Consider the following 17,402-nt stretch of genomic DNA (forward strand, 5'->3'; position numbering starts at 1 on the left):
TCTCGGAAGAGTACACAAGTATTGTCACATTTACTGTTCAAAAGTATTATCTTTGACAAGTTAAACCAAAGACAAGTGATCAAAATTCAAAGTAACAAAATGTAGAACACAATGACATAGTTGTCTCTGTATCTATTTATTTAACCTTTATTTTTGCAGGGAAGTCCCTTTGAGACCAAAGTCAATTTTTCAAAGGAGCTTCAGAAAAATGCAGCAAATACAAAGTACATCATAAGGAACATTTTTTACATTTACATTTCAGTCTTATCCAGAGCTACAAGGAACCATTGATGAATTACAGCAAACAAAGGCAGGAGAAACAAAACAATACTAAAATGATAAAAAACATTTGTATGAGAACAGGTAATGAGGTAATTTACCAAGACCCTAAAATGCCCCAAAGACACTAATGTTAGTGCAATTGTTGACATACATCAGTATTTGAAAACTGTGGCCAGGTAAACAAAAACCAAAGCATGGATTGCTGACATACCTTGTCCATTACAGGGTAAAGAAACCAATGTGCCATTTTGTAATTTGTGTTGGCTATCCTTAATGGACATAGTTGTGTTGTTCCCAATACAACCACAGGATGTATTTGCAACACAATCTCCTACGACTCATCCATGGGCTCATCATCATACTGCAAGTTATTTTTCAACAATAACTCTTTCAAAGCTTCATTTCCTGCTGTATTCATTTTTTCCCGTACTGACTCTGAATTTAGCAATTTTCTAACCTTTTTTTGCAATATGAGATGGTTCCCATTTTCCTCAACTGTTTCCCAGACTGCTGTCAAGGCTTCACTGTATGAGGGCTTCCATTCCATTACCAGGTAGTGGATAAAACTGGAAATGAAATCAAACAACAGTGAGCATTTCAAGGCTTTGCTGGTGAACTTGGTCAGTATTTCAACTTTGTTTCTGTCCTTCATTTTGGTCAGAAAGTGCTCCAGTATGGTGAAGAGTGGGATGGCATACTCAATCACACTCTTCACTCCTTCATATACATAGGGAAACCCTCCAGTGTGCATGGCTATCACCTGGCAGGATTCATCAAAGACTGGGGAGCCAGAAGCTCCATGGAAGAGGCAGGTGTCATAGGTCACTTCAGTGCTGCCTGGATTCAGGAGCGTGTCATACATCTCTTTGTGCTTTTCTATGGAATTCTTGATCAGCATATCCATTCTGTCATTTTCCCCAGTCTCTCTTTTGAAAGCCTCGCCTCTACTTTCTCTCTCAATAATGGTGGTGAAATCTGTTTTTTTCACTCCTCCAGCTGGGTGTCCAATGAGACAGACTCCACATTTCTTTGGAGCTGGGCTATAGCTACAGAGAAGACTGGTGGAGGTAGGAACGTCCTGAAGCTCTAGTACAGCAAAGTCCACATATCGATTATAGTCATCAAATCCACATTGAAAGTCAATGACTTCTGGTTTCACCTCTATAACCTTCAGATTTGACTCATTGGGACATTCTTTGTTGAATGTGGCAGTTACATTGACTGAAATCTGGTAATCATCAACATACCAGATGCCATTATTATCAAACAAATGTGCATTTGTCAGAATGTAATGATCAAACAGCAGGAAGCCAGTGCCGTGCTTGACATTCTCGACATTGATCATACAGACTGAGTCACTCAGTTCCATCAGCTTCTTTATTGTGTGGACTTCAGAGAACCCCTGGACGCTCTTTCCAAATTCCCCGCTTAAATGACTTAGCACGCCTGAATATTTTCTTTTTTTGTACCTTTTCTTCATCTGCTTAACCAAATCAGCAAACTGGTGGCGAAGAATCTTCAAAATTTCAGCAGAATCTGGTACTGGATGTTTCTGTTTTCCGGGGGGTTCCCCTGCAGCTGATGTTTCATTGCTTCTGTTAGACATGGGGATGGAGTTGGCCTCATCTTCTTTCTTTAGGCTAGAACCAGCTTGTGGATGGGCAGTTGCAGCCTGTGTGGTCTTTTTATCTTCCAAGATCATTTCGAAGGTTCGTTGATTCAGATTGTCAACTAGTACATTCATCTCAACACGCCGCGGTGGATCTGATTCCGTTTCAACAAGAGAGCAAGTTTTAATGAACACATCGTCATGGAAGCGTCCATCTCTTTTTAGTGCTGTCTCCACTGTCTCTCCGCAGATGGCGTAGATGCATAGAGGGCCAAACTTTTTAAGTTTGTTGTTTTTCAGCAGTTGCTTGGTTATGGTTTCCGTACCACCTTTAGATTCAATGTAAAAAATGACATATTTCTCATTTTCTTTATAAATCTGTGTGGGTTCAGTTGTGGCCTCTTTACTATCATTGAAAATGATTGATATGGTGAGCAGGCCATCCTCCTCAATCAGATGACAAGGGAAGTGTGTTGCTATTGGTTTCTTTCCTTTCACTGTTTGGATAACAAGGTCTTGTCTTATCGTTGTGTTCTTTTGTTTTCTTGTCTTCATCCTCTGTTTCTCAGTCTTTTCCTTTAGCTCAAGGAATTTGGGACTTGTTTGAAGAGCCTGTAACACGCTGCCAAGGCTTTTACAGGTGATTTCATACTGGTCTTCTTTTTGGAATTTGAAGACAATGTGGTGAAGATGTTCCTTCTGTGGGGAAATCTATGAAAATGGCAATATGAATACAAATACACATTAATATGAATACACATACACATTAATATGAATGCACATACACATTAATATGAATACACATACACGTATGTCACTTACAATGACACAGGTGTACACTGAACATACAGTGCATACGGAAAGTATTCAGACCCCATCCCTTTTTCAATTTCGAGTCTGATAGCAAAGGTTCTGAAATACTTACAGTGGGGAGAACAAGTATTTGATACACTGCGGATTTGGCAGGTGTTCCTACGTACAAAGCATGTAGAGGTCTGTAATTTTTATCATAGGTACACTTCAACTGTGAGAGACGGAATCTAAAACAAAAATCCAGAAAATCACATTGTATGATTTTTAAGTAATTATTTTGCATTTTATTGCATGACATTAGTATTTGATACATCAGAAAAGCAGAACTTAATATTTGGTACAGAAACCTTTGTTTACAATTACAGAGATCATACGTTTCCTGTAGGTCTTGACCAGTTTTGCAGACACTGCAGCAGGGATTTTGGCCCACTCCTCCATACAGACCTTCTCCAGATCCTTCAGGTTTCGGGGCTGTCGCTGGGCAATACGGACTTTCAGCTCCCTCCAAAGATTTTCTATTGGGTTCAGGTCTGGAGACTGGCTAGGCCACTCCAGGACCTTCAGATGCTTCTTACGGAGCCACTCCTTAGTTGCCCTGGCTGTGTGTTTTGGGTCGTTGTCATGCTGGAAGACCCAGCCACAACCCATCTTCAATGCTCTTACTGAGGGAAGGAGGTTGTTGGCCAAGATCTCGCGATACATGGCCCAATCATCCTACCCGCAATACGGTGCAGTCGTCCTGTCCCCTTTGCAGAAAAGCATCCCCAAAGAATGATGTTTCCACCTCCATGCTTCACGATTGGGATGGTGTTCTTGGGATTGTACTCATCCTTCTTCTTCCTCCAAACACGGCGAGTGGAGTTTAGACCAAAAAGCTATATTTTTGTCTCATCAGACCACATGACCTTCTCCCATTCCTCCTCTGGATCATCCAGATGGTCATTGGCAAACTTCAGACGTGCCTGGACATGCTCTGGCTTGAGCAGGGGGACCTTGCGTGCGCTACAGGATTTTAATCCATGACGGCGTAGTGTGTTACTAATAGTTTTCTTTGAGACTGTGGTCCCAGCTCTCTTCAGGTCATTGACCAGGTCCTGCCGTGTAGTTCTGGGCTGATCCCTCACCTTCCTCATGATCATTGATGCCCCACAAGGTGAAATCTTGCATGGAGCCCCAGACCGAGGGTGACTGACCGTCATGTTGAACTTCTTCCAATTTCTAATAATTGCGCCAACAGTTGTTGCCTTCTCACCAAGCTGCTTGCCTATTGTCCTGTAGCCCATCCCAGCCTTGTGCAGGTCTACAATTTTATCCCTGATGTCCTTACACAGCTCTCTGGTCTTGGCCATTGTGGAGAGGTTGGAGTCTGTTTGATTGAGTGTGTGGACAGGTGTCTTTTATACAGGTAACGAGTTCAAACAGGTGCAGTTAATACAGGTAATGAGTGGAGTCCAGGAGGGCTTCTTAAAGAAAAACTAACAGGTCTGTGAGAGCCTGAATTCTTACTGGTTGGTAGGTGATCAAATACTTATGTCATGCAATAAAATGCAAATTAATTACTTAAAAATCATACAATGTGATTTTCTGGATTTTTGTGTTAGATTCCGTCTCTCACAGTTGAAGTGTACCTATGAGAAAAATTACAGACCTCTACATGCTTTGTAAGTAGGAAAACCTGCAAAATCGGCAGTGTATCAAATACTTGTTCTCCCCACTGTATGTAAAGAAGGTATCTGTTTAAAAAAAAAAAAAATATTCAAAACATTTCTAAAAACCTGTTTTCGCTTTGTCACTATGGGTGTAGATTGATAAGGAAAAAAAGTTATTTAATCCATTTTAGAATAAGGCTGTAACATGTGGTTAGAACAGGTTTTTAGAAATGAAATATTTCTTTAAAATAAAAAACAGATACCTTATTTACATAAGTATTCAGACCCTTTGCTATGAGACTCGATATTGAGCTCAGGTGCGTCCTGTTTCCATTGATCACCCTTGAGATGGACTCCAATCTTCAACTTGATTGGAGTCCACCTGTGGTAAATTCAATTGATTGGACATGATTTGGAAAGGCACACACCTGTCTATATAAGGTCCCACAGTTGACAGTGCATGTCAGAACAAACACCAAGCCATGAGGTCGAAGGAATTGTCCGTAGAGCTCCGAGACAGGATTGTGTCGAGGCACAGATCTGGGGAAGGGTACCAAAAAATGTCTGCAGCATTGAAGGTCCCCAAGAACACAGTGGCCTCCATCGTTCTTAAATGGAAGAAGTTTGTAACCACCAAGACTCTTCTTAGAGATGGCCGCCCGGCCAAACTGAGCAATCGGGTGAGAAGGGCCTTGGTCAGGGAGGGAGGTGACCAAGAACCCGATGGTCACTCTGACAGAGCTCTAGAGTTCCTCTGTGGAGATGGGAGAACCTTCCAGAAGGACAACCATCTCTGCAGCACTCCACCAATCAGGCCTTTATGGTAGAGTGGGCAGACGGAAGCCACTCCTCAGTAAAAGGCACATGACTGCCCGCTTGGAGTCTGCCAAAAGGCACCTAAAGACTCTCAGACCATGAGATACAAATTCTCTGTTGATGAAACCAAGATTGAACTCTTTTGCCTGAATGCCAAGCGTCATGTCTGGAGGAAACCTGGTACCATCCTTACGGTGAATCATGGTGGTGGCAGCATCATGCTGTGGGGATGTTTTTCAGAGGCAGGGACTGGGAGACTAGTCAGGATCAAGGGAAAGATGAACAGAGCAAAATACAGAGAGATCCTTGATGAAAACCTGCTCCAGAGCGCTCAGGACCTCAGACTGGGGCGAAGGTTCACCTTTCAACAGGACAACGACCCTAAGCACACAGCCAAGTCAACGCAGGAGTGGCTTTGGGACAATTCTCTGAATGTCCTTGAATGGCCCAACCAGAGCCCGGACTTGAACCCAATCGAACATCTCTGGAGAGACCTGAAAATAGCTGTGCAGCAACGTTCCCAATCCAACCTGACAGAGCTTGAGAAGATCTACAGAGAAAAATGGGAGAAACTCCCCAAATACAGGTGTGCCAAGCTTGTAGCGTCATACCAAAGAAGACTCGAGGCTGTAATCGCTGCCAAAGGTGCTTCAACAAAGTACTGAGTAAAGGGTCTGAATACTTATGTAAACGTGATATATCAGTGTTTTAAAAATAAATAAATGTGTAAACGTTTCAAAAATCCCGTTTTTGCTTTGTCATTATGGGGTATTGTGTGTAGATTGATGAGGGGAAAACAACTATTTAATCCATTTTAGAATAAGGCTGTAACAAAATGTGGGAAAAGTCAAGGGGTCTGAATACTTTCCGAATGCACTGTACATGACTATACAGAAATAATCTCATTGCAATGCACTTATTTGAACTCATATCTATAGTATTTATCTATAGTATTTGTTTTGTAGATTTGCAATAAACATCTTATTTTTTTATATGACTTCAAAGCAATATACTCAACAAATAGCTTATTTTGTATTGCCCTCATACATACTATTTGTACTCATGGTGGAATCCTTTGGAGCTCCAGCGCTTTCAGAAAATATTCATACCTCTTGATTTATTCCACATTTTGTTGTGTTACAGCCTTAATTCAAAATGGATTAAATTGATGTTTTTTCTCACCAATCTACACACAATACCCCATAATGCAAATGTATTGAAAATGAAATACAGAAATATCTCATTTACATAAGTATTCACACCCCTGAGTCAATACTTTGTAGAAGCACCTTTGGCGGTGATTACAGCTTTGAGTCGTCTTGGGTATGTCTGTATCAGCTTTGCACATCTGGAATTGGGGATTTAATCTCATTCTTCCTTGCAAATTTTCTCAAACTCTGTTAAATTAGATGGGGAGCAGAGGTGAACAGCAATCTTCAAGTCTTTCCACCGATTTTCAATGGGATTCAAGTCTGGGCTTTGGCAGGGCCACTGTCACGAGAATTTCTATCTCTAATTCAACCTAAGCTTGAATCATTACCAGAGGTTGTAAGGCTCTGGTTTTAATCATAAATGATTCAAGGTCCACAACCAGCAAGAATGATCTGTATGTTTAATCATGGAGAGCTCTGGCGCCAAAAAACATACATACAGCTGTTATATCCCTTGACACACAAAGGCACTTTGCTCCGCCCACCTTTAAACAGTTTCTCAGTCCCCTTCACCCTGGAATGCTTTCTCAACAGTTTCTAACTCCCCCCCCTCTGTTAGTGGGTTGACACTACAATATAACTCTAACACCGTTCACACATTTATACTGTATTTGGGGTGAAATCCTTTAGTCATTATTCTTAAAATACAAATTAATCTATCAGCCACTTAAGGACTTTCACATTCTTGTTCTGAAGCCATTCCAGCGTTGCTTACAGCGTTGGCCGTATGATTGGGGACATTGTCTATTGGAATGTAAATCTTCGCCCCAGTGTAAGGTAATTTGCACTCTGAAGCAGGTTCTCATCAGGCCAAAGAGTAAAATGTTTGTCTCATCAGACCACAGAATCTTTTGCCTTATGATCTCAGAGTCTTTCACGTGCCTTTTTGCCAACTCCAGGCGTGCTCTCATGTGCGTTTTTCTCAGGAGTGGCTTCTGTTTGGCACCCCTCCCATAAAGCCCAGATTGGTGTCGCGCTGTAGAGACTATTGTCCTTCTGGCAGGTTCTCCCTTCTCAGCCAAGGAACTCTGTAGTTCTGGCAGAGTGGTCATTGGGTTCTTGGTCACCTCAATTTCCATATGATGGAGCCTGTGCTCTTGGAAACTTTCAACATTCTAGCAATTGTTTTATACCCTCCCCCAGATAGATATATGCCTCATTACAATTCTCGGAGATCTACGGACAGTTCCATGGACTTCCTGGTATAGTTTCTGCTCTGAGATGCACCGTCAACTGTGGGAACTTACAGTACCAGTCAAGAGTTTGGACACACCTACTCATTCAAGGGTTTTTCTTTATTTTTACTATTTTCTACATTGTAGAATAATAGTGAAGACATCGAAACTATGACATAACACATATGGAATCCTGTAGTAACCAAAAAAGTGTTAAACAAATCTAAATATATTTTAGATTTTATATTCTTCAAAGTAGCCACCCTTTGCCTTGATGACAGCTTTGCACACTCTTGGCATTCTCCCAACCAGCTTCATGAGGTAGTCACCTGGAATGCATTTCAATTAACAGGTGTGCCTTCTTAAAAGTTAATTTGTGGAATTTCTTTCCTTCTTAATATGTTTGAGCCAATCAGTTGTGTTGTGACAAGGTATACAGAAGATAGCCCTATTTCTTTGTAAGGACGCTGGGAGACGAGAAGCAAGAATGGACGGAAGACAATGGACAAAACAACATCAAACTGAGGAACAGACAGATATTATAATTTGAAGGTTCTAAAGAAAAGAAAATATAGACTTTTAGAACATGAAATACCATGTTTATCATGATAATATGGATACACATTCGCTATATATACAAAAGTATGTGAACACCCCTTCAAATGAGTGGATTTGGGCTATGCCCGGTCAACTGTAAGCGCTATTATTGTGAAGTGGAAACGTCTAGGAGCAACAACAGCTCAGCAGCGAAGTTGTAGGCCACAAAAGCTCACAGAACGGGATCGCTGAGTGCTGAAGCACGTAGCACGTAAACATAATCTGTCCTCGGTTGCACCACTCACTACAGAGTTTCAAACTGCCTCTGGAAGCAACGTCAGCATAAGAACTGTTCGTCGGGAGCTTCATGAAATGGGTTTCCATGGCCGAGCAGCCGCACACAAGCCTAAGATCACATTTTAGTCATTTAGCAGACGCTCTTATCCAGAGCGACTTACAGTTAGTGAGTGCATACATTTTTCCATACTGGCCCCCCGTGGGAAACGAAGCCACAACCCTGGCGTTGCAAGTGCCATGCTCTACCAACTGAGCTACAGGGGATGCACCATGTGCAATGTCAAGCGTCGGCTGGAGTGGTGTAAAGCTTGCCGCCATTGGACTCTGGAGCAGTGGAAACGCGTTCTTTGGAGTGATGAATCACGCTTCACCATCTGGTAGTCTGGACAAATCTGGGTTTAGTGGATGCCAGGAGAACGCTATCTGCCCGAATGCATAATGCTAACTGTAAAGTTTGGTGGAGGAGGAATAATGGTCTGGGGCTGTTTTTCATGGTTCGGGCTAGGCCCTTTAGTTCCAGTGAAGGGAAATCTTAACGCTACAGCATACAATGACATTCTAGACGATTCTGTGCTTCCAACTTTGTGGCAACAGTTCGGGAAGGACCTTTCCTGTTTCAGCATGACAATGCCCCCGTGCACAAAGCCAGGTCCATACAGAAATGATTTGTCGAGATCGGTGTGGAAGAACTTGACCGGCCTGCACAGAGCCCTGACCTCAACCCCATCGAACACCTTTGGGATTAATTGGAACACCAACTGCGAGCAAGGCCTAATCGCCCAACATCAGTGCCGACCTCACTAATGCTCTTGTGGCTGAATGGAAGCAAGTCCCTGCAGCAATGTTCCAACATCTAGTGGAAAGCCTTCCCAGAAGAGTGGAGGCTGTTATAGCAGCAAAGGGGTGACTAACTCCATATTAATGCCCATGATTTTGGAATGAGATGTTTGATGAGCAGGTGTCCACATACTTTTGATCATGTAGCGTATCAATTACATTCTCCCATAATTGTCATTCATATTAGTCATCCTGAACAACAACTTAGATTTTTGAACAAAAAAAAAGTAAATATGATGCTTTTATTATTATTTTATTTATTTAATGTGACCCATCAAAAACTAAAACTAAAATAATGTATTTTACACAATGGAGCACTTTGTCAGTTTACAGTAAAGAAAACTGAATTGTAGTGCAGCTTACATAAGATAACGAACATGAACACGATTAAAAGATAAACACATTAACTTATTAACTTACATTGCTGTCAAGAGGCTCTGATTTCACCTTGGCTGACATTGGACCTGTGAAATCATTAATCAACAAATATTATTTAATATTTTACGATTGATAATAACAGGTCGATTTTTTTATAAAGAACAAAATACAACAAGATAAACCAGTACCTTTCTTCTCTCTTTCAATGAGTTAAATTGAATGACTCCAACTAGTTGCAAAGTAAATTGTGATTGTATATTGTCTACAACTATGGCATCCATTTACAGTGGGGAAAAAAAGTATTTAGTCAGCCACCAATTGTGCAAGTTCTCCCACTTAAAAAGATGAGAGAGGCCTGTACTTTTCATCATAGGTAAACGTCAACTATGACAGACAAAATGAGAAAAAAAAATCCAGAATATCACATCGTAGGATTTTTTATGAATTTATTTGCAAATTATGGTGGAAAATAAGTATTTGTTCACCTACAAACGAGCAAGATTTCTGGCTCTCACAGACCTGTAACTTCTTCTTTAATAGGCTCCTCTGTCCTCCACTCGTTACCTGTATTAATGGCACCTGTTTGAACTTGTTATCAGTAAAAAAGACACCTGTCCATAACCTCAAACAGTCACACTCCAAACTCCACTATGGCCAAGACCAAAGAGCTGTCAAAAGACACCAGAAACAAAATTGTAGACCTGCACCAGGCTGGGAAGACTGAATCTGCAATAGGTAAGCAGCTTGGTTTGAAGAAATCAACTGTGGGAGCAATTATTAGGAAATGGAAGACATACAAGACCACTGATAATCTCCCTCGATCTGGGGCTCCACGCAAGATCTCACCCCGTGGGGTCAAAATGATCACAAGAATGGTGAGCAAAAATCCCAGAACCACACGGGGGGACCTAGTGAATGACCTGCAGAGAGCTGGGACCAAAGTAACAAAGCCTACCATCAGTAACACACTACGCCGCCAGGGACTCAAAACCTGCAGTGCCAGACGTGTCCCCCTGCTTAAGCCAGTACATGTCCAGGCCCGTCTGAAGTTAGCTAGAGTGCATTTGGATGATCCAGAAGAGGATTGGGAGAATGTCAGATGAAACCAATTCATAACTTTTTGGTAAAAACTCAACTCGTCTTGTTTGGAGGACAAAGAATGCTGAGTTGCATCCAAAGAACACCATACCTACTGTGAAGCATGGGGGTGAAAACATCATGCTTTGGGGCTGTTTTTCTGCAAAGGGACCAGGACGACTGATCCGTGTAAAGGAAAGAATGAATGGGGCCATGTATCGTGAGATTTTGAGTGAAAACCTCCTTCCATCAGCAAGGGCATTGAAGATGAAACGTGGCTGGGTCTTTCAGCATGACAATGATCCCAAACACACCGCCCGGGCAACGAAGGAGTGACTTCGTAAGAAGCATTTCAAGGTCCTGGAGTGGCCTAGCCAGTCTCCAGATCTCAACCCCATAGAAAATCTTTGGAGGGAGTTGAAAGTCCGTGTTGCCCAGCGACAGCCCCAAAACATCACTGCTCTAGAGGAGATCTGCATGGAGGAATGGACCAAAATACCAGCAACAGTGTGTGAAAACCTTGTGAAGACTTACAGAAAACGTTTGACCTGTGTCATTGCCAACAAAGGGTATATAACAAAGTATTGAGAAACTTTTGTTATTGACCAAATACTTATTTTCCACCATAATTTGCAAATAAATTCATTAAAAATCCTACTATGTGATTTCCTGGATTTTTTTTTCTTATTTTGTCTGTCATAGTTGACGAGTACCTATGATGAAAATTACAGGCCTCTCTCATCTTTTTAAGTGGGAGAACTTGCACAATTGGTGGCTGACTAAATACTTTTTTCCCCCACTGTACATGTATAGGTTTATTTATGCTGCAATTAGATGTGACTGGTACAAACAAGTGAAAACAATTATTTCAAGAAAGGAATTGATTGATAAACAGAGGCCTGCGATGACCATCATAGTGGGACCAGCATCACCACAATGCCAAAGACATGAGACTTTGCTTTCTTCAAACTAGGAGCGCTACGTTGTTCTAATTCTGATTCAGGTGTTTCTTTATTGAAGTCAAGCTCAACTTCTGTTGACCATTCATGTAATGCTGTTGTGTTCACCTGATGTACAGACCACTGATGTTCTACTGTTGTGGTTCATGATGATGATACTGTCTTGGTGTTTGAAGAAGAGAAAGCCCAGTGAGCAAGGTTGGTTAAGAGTCTTTTCAACCAAAAAGGTGTATTTTCAATGTCTTGTGGACATACTGAGGATTCCTTTTACTTTTGTGCTCTCGTTTCTGAAACTACGGATCAGGATGATGGATCAGGATAGTGGATCAGGATAGTGGATCAGGATGGTGGGTCAGGATGGTGGGTCAGGATGGTAGGTCAGGGCGGTGGATCGGGATGGTGGATCGGGATGGTGGATCGGGATGGTGGGTCGGGATGGTGGATCAGGATGGTGGGTCAGGATGTTGGGTCAGGGTGGTGGGTCAGGATGGTGGGTCAGGGCGGTGGGTCAGGATGGTAGGTCAGGGCGGTGGATCGGGATGGTGGATCGGGATGATGGATCGGGATGGTGGGTCAGGATGGTGGATCAGGATGGTGGGTCAGGATGGTGGGTCAGGATGGTAGTTCAGGGTGGTGGATCAGGATGGTGGGTCAGGATGGTGGGTCAGGACGGTGGATCAGGATGGTGGGTCAGGATGGTGGGTCAGGATGGTGTGTCAGGATGGTGGATCAGGATGGTGGGTCAGGATGGTGGATCAGGATAGTGGGTCAGGATGGTGTGTCAGGATGGTGGATCAGGATGGTGGATCAGGATGGTAGGTCAGGATGGTGGGTCAGGATGGTGGGTCAGGATGGTGTGTCAGGATGGTGGATCAGGACGGTGGGTCAGGATGGTAGGTCAGGATGGTTGATCAGGATAGTGGGTCAGGATGGTGGATCAGGATGGTGGGTCAGGATGGTGGGTCAGGATGGTAGTTCAGGGTGGTGGATCAGGATGGTGGGTCAGGATGGTGGGTCAGGACGGTGGATCAGGATGGTGGGTCAGGATGGTGGGTCAGGATGGTGTGTCAGGATGGTGGATCAGGATGGTGGGTCAGGATGGTGGATCAGGATAGTGGGTCAGGATGGTGTGTCAGGATGGTGGATCAGGATGGTGGATCAGGATGGTAGGTCAGGATGGTGGGTCAGGATGGTGGGTCAGGATGGTGTGTCAGGATGGTGGATCAGGACGGTGGGTCAGGATGTTAGGTCAGGATGGTGGATCAGGATAGTGGGTCAGGATGGTGGATCAGGATGGTGGGTCAGGATCGTAGGACAGGATGGTGGATCAGGATGGTGGGTCAGGATGGTGTGTCAGGATGGTGTGTCAGGATGGTGGATCAGGATGGTGGGTCAGGATGGTGGATCAGGATAGTGGGTCAGGGCGGTGGATCAGGATGGTGGGTCAGGATGGTGTTTCAGGATGGTGGATCAGGATGGTGGGTCAGGATGGTAGGTCAGGGCGGTGGATCAGGAAGGTGGATCAGGATGGTGGGTCAGGATGGTGGGTCAGGATGGTGGGTCAGGATGGTGTGTCAGGATGGTGGATCAGGATGGTGGGTCAGGATGGTGGATCAGGATGGTGGGTCAGGATGGTAGGTCAGGGCGGTGGATCAGGAAGGTGATCAGGATGGTGGATCAGGATGGTGGGTCAGGATGGTGGGTCAGGATGGTGGATCAGGATGGTAGGTCAGGATGGTGGGTCAGGATGGTGGATCAGGATGGTAGGGCAGGATGGTGGGTCAGGATGGTGGGTCAGGATGGTAGGTCAGGATGGTGGATCAGGATGGTGGGTCAGGATGGTGGGTCAGGATGGTGGATCAGGATGGTGGGTAAGAATGGTGGGTCAGGATGGTGGATCAGAAAGGTGGATCAGGATGGTGGGTCAGGATGGTGGATCAGGATGGTGGATCAGGATGGTGGGTCAGGATGGTGGATCAGGATGGTGGGTCAGGATGGTGGATCAGGATGGTGGATCAGGATGGTGTGTCAGGATGGTGGATCAGGATGGTGGGTCAGGATGGTGGATCAGGATGGTGGGTCAGGATGGTGGATCAGGATGGTGGATCAGGATGGTGTGTTAGGATGGTGGATCAGGATGGTGGGTCAGGATGGTGGATCAGGATGGTGGGTCAGGATGGTGGGTCAGGACGGTGGATCAGGACGGTGGGTCAGGATGGTAGGTCAGGATGGTGGATCTGGATGGTGTTTCAGGATGGTGGATCAGGATGGTTGGTCAGGATGGTGGGTCAGGATGGTGGATCAGGATGGTGTGTCAGGATGGTGTGTCAGGATGGTGGACCAGGATGGTGGGTCAGGATGGTGGGTCAGGATGGTGGATCAGGATGGTAGGTCAGGATGGTGGGTCAGGATGGTGGATCAGGATGGTAGGGCAGGATGGTGGGTCAGGATGGTGGATCAGGATGGTAGGTCAGGATGGTGGATCAGGATGGTGGGTCAGGATGGTGGGTCAGGATGGTGGATCAGGATGGTGGGTCAGAATGTTGGGTCAGGATGGTGGATCAGAAAGGTGGATCAGGATGGTGGGTCAGGATGGTGGATCAGGATGGTGGATCAGGATGGTGGGTCAGGATGGTGGATCAGGATGGTGGGTCAGGAAGGTGGATCAGGATGGTGTGTCAGGATGGTGGATCAGGATGGTGGGTCAGGATGGTGGATCAGGACGGTGGGTCAGGATGGTAGGTCAGGATGGTGGATCAGGATGGTGTTTCAGGATGGTGGATCAGGATGGTTGGTCAGGATGGTGGGTCAGGATGGTGGATCAGGATGGTGTGTCAGGATGGTGTGTCAGGATGGTGGATCAGGATGGTGGGTCAGGATGGTAGGTCAGAATGGTGGATCAGGATGGTGGGTCAGGATGGTGGATCAGGATGGTAGGTCACGGCGGTGGATCAGGATGGTGGGTCAGGATGGTGAATCAGGAAGGTGGATCAGGAAGGTGGGTCAGGATGGTGGATCAGGATGGTGGATCAGGATGGTGGGTCGGGATGGTGGGTCAGGATAGTGGATCAGGATGGTGGGTCAGGATGGTGGATCAGGATGGTGGGTCAGGATGGTAGGTCAGGATGGTGGATCAGGATGGTAGATCAAGATGGTAGATCAAGATGGTAGGTCAGGATGGTGGATCATGATGGTGGGTCAGGATGGTGGATCAGGATGGTGGATCAGGATGGTGGGTCAGGACGGTGGGTCAGGACGGTGGGTCAGGATGATGGGTCAGGATGGTGGATCAAGATGGTGGATCAGGATGGTGGGTCAGGATGGTGGATCAGGATAGTGGGTCAGGGCGGTGGATCAGGATGGTGGGTCAGGATGGTGTGTCAGGATGGTGGATCAGGATGGTGGGTCAGGATGGTGGGTCAGGATGGTAGATCAGGATGGTAGGTCAGGATGGTGGGTCAGGATGGTGGATCAGGATGGTAGGGCAGGATGGTGGGTCAGGATGGTGGGTCAGGATGGTGGATCAGGATGGTAGGTCAGGATGGTGGATCAGGATGGTGGATCAGGATGGTGGGTCAGGATGGTAGGTCAGGATGGTGGGTCAGGATGGTGGATCAGGGCGGTGGATCAGGATGGTGGGTCAGGATGGTGTGTCAGGATGGTGGATCAGGATGGTGGGTCAGGATGGTGGGTCAGGATGGTAGATCAGGATGGTAGGTCAGGATGGTGGGTCAGGATGGTGGATCAGGATGGTAGGGCAGGATGGTGGGTCAGGATGGTGGGTCAGGATGGTGGATCAGGATGGTAGGTCAGGATGGTGGATCAGGATGGTGGATCAGGATGGTGGGTCAGGATGGTAGGTCAGGATGGTGGGTCAGGATGGTGGATCAGGATGGTAGGGCAGGATGGTGGGTCAGGATGGTGTGTCAGGATGGTGGATCAGGATGGTGGGTCAGGATGGTGGGTCAGGATGGTAGATCAGGATGGTAGGTCAGGATGGTGGGTCAGGATGGGGGATCAGGATGGTAGGGCAGGATGGTGGGTCAGGATGGTGGGTCAGGATGGTGGATCAGGATGGTGGATCAGGATGGTGGGTCAGGATGGTGGGTCAGGATGGTAGATCAGGATGGTAGGTCAGGATGGTGGGTCAGGATGGTGGATCAGGATGGTAGGGCAGGATGGTGGGTCAGGATGGTGGGTCAGGATGGTGGATCAGGATGGTAGGTCAGGATGGTGGATCAGGATGGTGGGTCAGGATGGTGGGTCAGGATGGTGGATCAGGATGGTGGGTCAGAATGGTGGGTCAGGATGGTGGATCAGAAAGGTGGATCAGGATGGTGGGTCAGGATGGTGGATCAGGATGGTGGATCAGGATCGTGGGTCAGGATGGTGGATCAGGATGGTGGGTCAGGATGGTGGATCAGGATGGTGGATCAGGATGGTGGATCAGGATGGTGGGTCAGGATGGTGGATCAGGACGGTGGGTCAGGACGGTAGGTCAGGATGGTGGATCAGGATGGTGTTTCAGGATGGTGGATCAGGATGGTTGGTCAGGATGGTGGGTCAGGATGGTGGATCAGGATGGTGTGTCAGGATGGTGTGTCAGGATGGTGGATCAGGATGGTGGGTCAGGATGGTAGGTCAGAATGGTGGATCAGGATGGTGGATCAGGATGGTGGATCAGGATGGTGGATCAAGACGGTGGGTCAGGATAGTGGGTCAGGATGGTGGATCAAGATGGTAGGTCAGGATGGTGGATCAGGATGGTGGATCAGGATGGTGGATCAGGACGGTGGATCAGGATGGTGGGTCAGGATGGTGGGTCAGGATGGTCGTCTACTCATGGGTTCTCACTACATCAGTAGACTAGTTTTCACTTGTCATGACAGGTCAAATGTGATTTGAATGGGGACCACATTTTGGATTCTCTCTTTCCCTTTGTTTTAGAACATTTAGTCAAACACACTTTCCTCCCTGTACATGTTTCATATTATCATGGTTTACTCTCACAAAAAAATTTAAATACATAAACACTAACAACACCAACCTGTACCTGTACCTTTCCCTTCTCATTGTATCTTTATCATAGAAACCTCACAGCCTACGATAACAGGCCTACTGTCAGTGACAATGTAGAGCCTGTTTGTTAATGTTCTATTCAAAAGTATTATATAAATGTTTAGTAACCTACCTGTGTTACTGCATTGTTGAACTGAGACCTGTGTTGAAAGAGGAAGTTGTGGCAGTGATCATTGCTTTCATAGCTGTACGTATGTATGTTTTATACCTGTGCAATGATACGTATTATTAGACACACCCTGTGGAAAGGTACTGGCTAAACCAAGGTCAACATTTGTTGTTAGCAACTACTGCCTTCATTACTAATTTTGCAAACACAATGCATGTACAGGTTTCCTTCTTTTACGTTTACATTTTAGTCATTTAGCAGACGCTCTTATCCAGAGCGACTTACAGTTAGTGAATAAATTTTTTTTTTTTTTATACTGGCCCCCCGTGGGAATCGAACCCACAACCCTGGCGTTGCAAACACCATGCTCTATCAACTGAGCTACATCCCTGCCGGCCATTCCCTCCCCTACCCTGGACGACGCTGGGCCAATTGTGCGCCGCCCATGAGTCTCCCGGTCGCGGCCGGCTGCGACAGAGCCTGGATTCGAACCAGGATCTCTAGTGGCACAGTTAGCACTGCGATGCTGTGCCTTAGACCACTGCGCCACTCAGGAGACATATTACTAACACTT

General features: G+C 45.6%; 1 protein-coding gene across 1 annotated transcript; it reads right to left on the reverse strand.

The window, feature by feature from the left end:
- Positions 1-131: 131 nt before the first annotated feature.
- On the reverse strand, positions 132-16,853 carry LOC311117543 (serine protease FAM111A-like). The gene is made up of 3 exons (XM_084192462.1): positions 16,832-16,853; positions 9,647-9,690; positions 132-2,602 (listed from the first exon to the last, which is right to left on the reverse strand). The coding sequence occupies exons 2-3, from the start codon at positions 9,683-9,685 to the stop codon at positions 614-616; spliced, it is 2,028 nt and encodes a 675-aa protein (XP_084048588.1). The 5' UTR covers positions 9,686-9,690; positions 16,832-16,853; the 3' UTR covers positions 132-613.
- Positions 16,854-17,402: the final 549 nt, after the last annotated feature.

Source organism: Coregonus lavaretus (assembly GCF_964263955.1).
Source record: "Coregonus lavaretus genome assembly, contig: HAP1_SCAFFOLD_175, whole genome shotgun sequence".
Classification (NCBI taxonomy): Eukaryota; Metazoa; Chordata; class Actinopteri; order Salmoniformes; family Salmonidae; genus Coregonus; species Coregonus lavaretus.

Bases quoted from the DNA above. Each gene is read 5' to 3' on its own strand.
- LOC311117543 (XM_084192462.1), bottom strand. From the start codon at position 9,685: ATGTCAGCCAAGGTGAAATCAGAGCCTCTTGACAGCAAT. The intron at 2,603-9,646 runs GTAAGTTAATAA...CCATTTTCATAG, and splicing joins CAGAGCCTCTTGACAGCAAT to ATTTCCCCACAGAAGGAACA.